This window comes from Colobus angolensis, unplaced genomic scaffold (assembly GCF_000951035.1).
Source record: "Colobus angolensis palliatus isolate OR3802 unplaced genomic scaffold, Cang.pa_1.0 Scaffold259, whole genome shotgun sequence".
Taxonomy (NCBI): domain Eukaryota; kingdom Metazoa; phylum Chordata; class Mammalia; order Primates; family Cercopithecidae; genus Colobus; species Colobus angolensis.
In genome coordinates this window covers 2714732-2720731 of record NW_012115810.1, presented here as the reverse complement: position 1 = coordinate 2720731, position 6000 = coordinate 2714732, and the positions used below count along the sequence as shown (strand labels likewise).

Here is a 6000-nt window from a genome sequence, read left to right as displayed (position 1 = left end):
ACCACCACGCCTGGCTTATTTTTTGTATTTTTAGTAGAGACGGGGTTTCACTGTGTTAGCCAGGATGGTCTCGATCTCCTGACCTCATGATCTGCCCATCTCGGCCTCCCAAAGTGCTGGGATTACAGGTCTGAACCACCGAGCCCGGCCCCTAAATTTATTTTTAAAGAGGCAGATTAAACATGTGCTTTTTTTTGCACCCAAACCAGTTGAAGTTATGACTAATTTAATCTCTTCATCACTTCTATCCCTGGTTGTTAGGTTCATAGGTCTATATTAATTACCTAGTTAAGGACTGTATGATTCCATTTAATCCGACACGGCAGGTAAAAGTGCACAGTGAATAAATGAAATTCATCAAAACATAAACCCAGTTCATGACAGGGCTTTGGCACATGCTAGCAAGTATTTCCTACAACACATATATTTTATTTTAAGGTGTTGAGGGATCAAGCATGAAGCTAAGATCTTCTAACATAAAAAAAGAATATGCTTACTATTTTCCTATATTTGGCCTCAAATGTCTAGGTAGCTGCCAAGAACTGAAGAGAATCATCGAAGCATTTACACATCGGAGAAAAAGTGAGACAGTTAAGAAAACATATTTTCTGCAAGGTTAATTTGGTTTGAACTGAATTTTAAATACAGTTTTCAAATTACCCACCACTCTTAAACTGTTCTTATAAATACATACATCAGTCTTTTTTTTTCTGATCATTTTAAACTATGCATTACAAGCTAATAACTGAATCTGTCACCATGCACTTCTAAAACACTCACCCAGAATAGCCACCACAATGTCATCTTTGAGAATTTCAATGGAGCCTCTGGATAAGAAATAAAGTGCAGTGAGGACGTCCCCACAGTGAACGAGGGTGTCTCCTGGAGGTGCATGGGTGGTCTTGAACTTCATTGCCAAAGCTCTAAGGCAACCTTTACTTGCCCCCCGAAAGGCTTTGCAGTTTTGCAGCAATGTCTGGTTGAGATGTAGACAAATGTCTGCTTGTAAACATTCTGGGAAGCCCTTTAGGACCTGAAGAAAAAAAGAAAGAGTTTCATACTACCAGCCTTCTGGGTATCTCCGCCTGAAATACAGTCAATTTCTTGCTCACAGAACTGCAGGTGTAGTCATTGTCACGCAGGAGTTCCTACAACTCTTCTACCTCGCCTACCTCTTAATGAATACTTGGTTTGCTAAACATGTCAAAATTTTTAACTCAAATACTTGTTCTCTGAATTAACTGCAGGCATTCAGACTCAATACAAATGCTGTCTCATTAAAATATAATGCCTACAACTTTTCACACTGCTTCTCTTTCCCTGTATTATGTTATGTGGCATACTGTGCACAGATATAACGCAATGTGACAATTAATAAGACATAACTAATGAAAGGTGGTACAACTAGAAAGACAATCAACCTTTTGAAAGAATCTCAAGTCAATTTAGGTTGCTATTTCTGGTATACATTTAAGTTATAATTAGTAAAAATGTTGACCCTGAAATAGCCATGGTATTTGTAAATGTCATATACCATAGTGTGCTATTAGTTTACAGTCTTTGAAATATTTATGTCTCATATGCACATTATTAATACTAAATATTTTGATAAGCACTGAAAATAGAGAAAAGCAAGGAGGATAGCAAAAACACTTTAAAAGTGTAGTCCAATATTCAGAAATGGAAATTGCACCAGAATTTTCAGTGCATACATAAGCTTCTAAAGTGCTACTGTTTTGACAACCTATTCAGGGGCTAATTTAAAACTTGTTGAACAGATTAAACAATATCTTGTGACAACTGCTACTCAATCTGAACTGAATAAAATTATTTGTTATTCTCATACAATTCTCAATATACAATGGTTCAAAGACATTCAACTCTTGCTTATCTGTGTCTTGCTATTTTGGGTGTCATACATAGATTTTCATTTTTATATTGATGTTCTGCTACCAGTACAAGCAGACTCATTTAAATATGCTTTGAGGTGGAGGAATGGGACATTATATAGTGCAATTTATAGTGCAATGATGCAATTTGGGCATTTCCTATCTTTTTGGATCAACCTTGGTATGCCCTCCAATATAGCTAAAAGTAGCCATGAATTGTTTGTAAGGCCAATGCATTTGGCTCACAGAGGAACTTCAAATTAAATCATATGAGAAAAAACATACAGTTATTACTATTGTTAAATATTCAAGTAAGCACAAGGCTCCTACTGTGTATAGGATCACTGTGTAATGCAAGTGGTCAGACTGTTATGTTATAAAGAGGATCAATAAGATACCTGAAGCGTAATAGTCATGATTTTCTGCTCTTGTTTTCTTCACTGTATGGAATCACTCACAGAAATGAATAGGGAGCATTTTAGATGAAAATTCATAGAACTGAATTCTGGTCATGGGTTTGCCCCAGGTTGACTCTTGTACAAGTCACTTCATCAATCTGTGTTTCTCTACTATAGAATCAGGATCTTTGCAATATTGAATTTAGCCATAATTTCAATAAACTACTCTTAAATAGTGTGTCAATTGTTAGACACAGCCCATCCAGCTCAGTGCTGCTATAGGAAATCAGGTTTTCATCCTGAAGAGTCTGTATTTCCTTGCTCAGGTCCAAAAAAAAATACGCCTCCCTTTGATAAGAGTTTCTGGGCACTCATCTGTAATCTCTCCCCTTAACTGTAGCTGTTGGGCTTGGTCTACATGACTGGACTCCTTCCAGGTTCCCTGCTTGATGGAAGACCTCTCCTACACGATAACTTGCCTAGTCTTTGCCTGTTTCTGCCTCCGGGTGCTGGAGGCCCTTCCTACTCTTTGTTGGAATCTTACATCAACTCAGCTTTTCACATGGAACCAGTTGTCTGGGTCACTGATCCCTTCTACCATTTAAACCACTTCATTGGACTCTTTGGCAAGTGATATAAAACTGGAGTTGAACTAAATTTGGACACAGCATGGTAAAATGCTAGCCACTTTGCTTTAGGGCCAGCATTTTAGAGTGTTGTGGCCAGATTTGGTTCAACTCCAGTTTGGGGGTTGTATAGAATAAAAATACCCTAGTTTATATGGCCTCTGCATATGAATTACTTCTCCTCTCTGAAGCCCACTGCTGTGGTCTCTGAGTAATTCTAAGTAACCCCATGCAGATAAAGATGTATAAAGCACTACACCAAGTAACAAATCAAATATATCCATCTGTCTTTTAAGATTCACCTGTAATAAAGTACATAAAGTCATTTTATATTTCACATGAGGAAGATACTGCTATGATTATAGTAGTTAGCATAAGAATACTGAGCCACTGAGACTGTAGCTGCTGTTTCTGGCATTTTCCCTTAAGTATCCTTAAGTAAAACTTGGTATAGAAGAAAAATTGTGTGTGTGTGTGTGTTTCTGTGTGTGTGCATGCACACACACATACATGTGTATTCAGGCATGCTTTGAGTTGGAAGAGAGAGAAGAGATAGAGATGAGATTCTCCATTTCCCCTCATGTGTTACATGAGCTATGGAATCAGACAGGCTTGATCCAAAGTTCTAGCTCCATCATTTACTAGTTTGACTTTTGTCAAATTACTTAACTTCTCTGAGAATCAGTTTCTCTTTTTGGGAAAATTAAATTAATAACATGTATTTCACAGAGTTGTGGCCACAATTTAAATAAGAATGTGTGTAAACCCTTCGATGCACAAAAGATTTTTAATAGACAATGTACTTTGGACTTCCTCTGTGTTTTTGGTCACAAATTTATTGTTCCTGAAAAAATTAGTATATTATTTTTAGTTAGGAATAGAAAACCAAAAATCTATTGTGTTTTCTCTTTGGTCTGCCTGATAGGGTATTCTCCACAAGTTTTGTGTACTATTGCCTCAGCAGAGTTTAAATGTTTTGTGCATTATTGCATAACCACTTTAAGAATTCTTTTTCCTTGCATCTCACTATAATTCTTGTTTCCTGTTTCTGGCTTGTTATATGTCCTGCAATACTTGAACTTAGGTTGTCACTGTGAGTAGCCCTAAATCCCTTTTGAAATTAGGTAGTTACTAAAATCAATGTACAGAAATGTTCTTGGAATTCCAGTAGTTTTAGAATCATCCACAGAGCTTTAAGGATGCTTCAGAAAGTTTTTTCTTATTAAATGTCCCCTGCCCCCAACATTCATTCTATTGGAAGTGACACCCATTGGAAAGGATAACATCAAGTTGGAGGTGCCATAGAGCTGCTGTTGTTACATGGAGAACATACACAGATGTTGGCATGAACTTGCCTAGGTTAAGGACTTCTCATATGATGCTAGCCCTTAACAGATTTTCTTAATTTTCTTAAGTTAGTCACATAGATCACTGAAGTAAAACTCAATAAAATTAAGAGTCAGTTGAATGTCTTATTAGTTCTATAGTTTTAATGTCCCAAATAAGTTAGCAGCTCTAGTATCTGGGTTCTGTCTAAGTAAAGGGATTTTAAAAGGGAGAATTAAGAGTGGGAGCAATAGTGGAATAGAGGTAGAAGATCATTGAAAAAAGTCTGAAATAAGAGGTAGGCTTAAGAAGATATTTATCCAGGGCACCCCTTTCCATTGGCCTCAGCTGTATTGCCTTCTTGGCTTCCAGTACATTGCACGTTTTTGTTTGTTTATTTTTAGGGTTGGTTCCCTTGCTGAACTCTCTGACATAGGACCTCTTCATTTATGACTCAGACGCTGACATTTTACCAGGCCTAGCAGATCTGGCTACAAAGAGTTGCTATGTCAATTGCACAAGTACAAACCAGGACGCATGCTGATTTGGTGATTGTTATATCTATTTCCATTATACTATATACAGCTTTCTTGACTGTCCAGCCTTGAAGCTTTGAAGGTCCATATCACCTTCCACTGTGCATTTGAAGCCATGGTTTTATTGAGGCAATCTAATTTTAAAGACCAAGAAACACCACCCAGAATCAGTTTCATGGCCTGCAGCTTGAAACAGAAGTTATCATTCTTTTAGCAAATACTTATTAAGTATCTGCTAGATATGGTTTGGATATTTGTCCCACCCATCTCAGGTTGAAATATTATCCGGAATGTCAAAGATGAAGTCTGCTGTGAGGTGTCTGGTCATGGGGGTGGATTCCTCATGGTTTGGTGCTGTCTTCACGATAGTGAGTGAGTTCTCATGAAATCTGGTTGTTTAAAAGTGTGCAGCACCTCCTTCCACTCTCTCTCGCTCCTGCTCCTGCCATGTAACATGTCTGCCCCCTTTTCAACTTCTGCCATGACCGTAAGTTCCTGAGGCCTCTGTAGGAGCTGAGCAGATGCTAGCACCATGCTTGTACAGCCTGCAGAAACATAAGCCAATTAAACTTTTCTTTATAAATTACCCAGTCTCAGGTATTTCTTTATAGCTATGCAAGAACAGCTGAATACACTGCTATATGCTAGGCACTATGCTAAGCATGGGAGCATAAGAATGAATTAAACATGTCTGAAAATATATCTGGACTTCAAGCCTTTTTCTACATGCCCAAATTAAAACAAAAAATTATAGGGATAACCTGAATTTCCCACACTCTACTTTCACATCAAGTTTGGACATTTATACTGTACATTTACAATACTAATGATTGTTCAAAGAAATTCTCAAGGTAAGAATTAATTTAAGGCAAATAAAAAGTTCTAATTTCATTTTTCAAATACTGGCCTGTATGGGGACAGATTTTAAACATTTCAAGTTCTAGAAAATTTTTTCAAGGCTGCTACAAATCCTTTATCTTTATTATGATACAAGGTCACTGGAATATTTCATAAATGAATTAACTTCCCTTGGCTTGAATTTATATGAATACAGCTCTTTAGGACTTTCAAAATCACATCATGACTTACAAATGAGAATTTGATCTTTTAAGTGAATATGAAATGCTTTCTGTGATTGTTAAATCAATCCTATAGTTAAGTACTTGAGGACCCCAAATTTAAAGCCATTCAAACACAACCCAACAACAACAAAACAAAATAGCGT

General features: G+C 37.0%; 1 protein-coding gene across 1 annotated transcript in view; it reads right to left on the bottom strand.

The window, feature by feature from the left end:
- The window catches only part of KCNH7 (potassium channel, voltage gated eag related subfamily H, member 7), a 469753-nt gene that overhangs the window by 29505 nt on the left and 434248 nt on the right, over positions 1–6000 (bottom strand). The window contains exon 10 of the mRNA XM_011947085.1: positions 781–1033. Coding sequence (XP_011802475.1) covers positions 781–1033 — 253 coding nt within the window. The remainder of the gene's footprint in view (positions 1–780; positions 1034–6000) is intronic.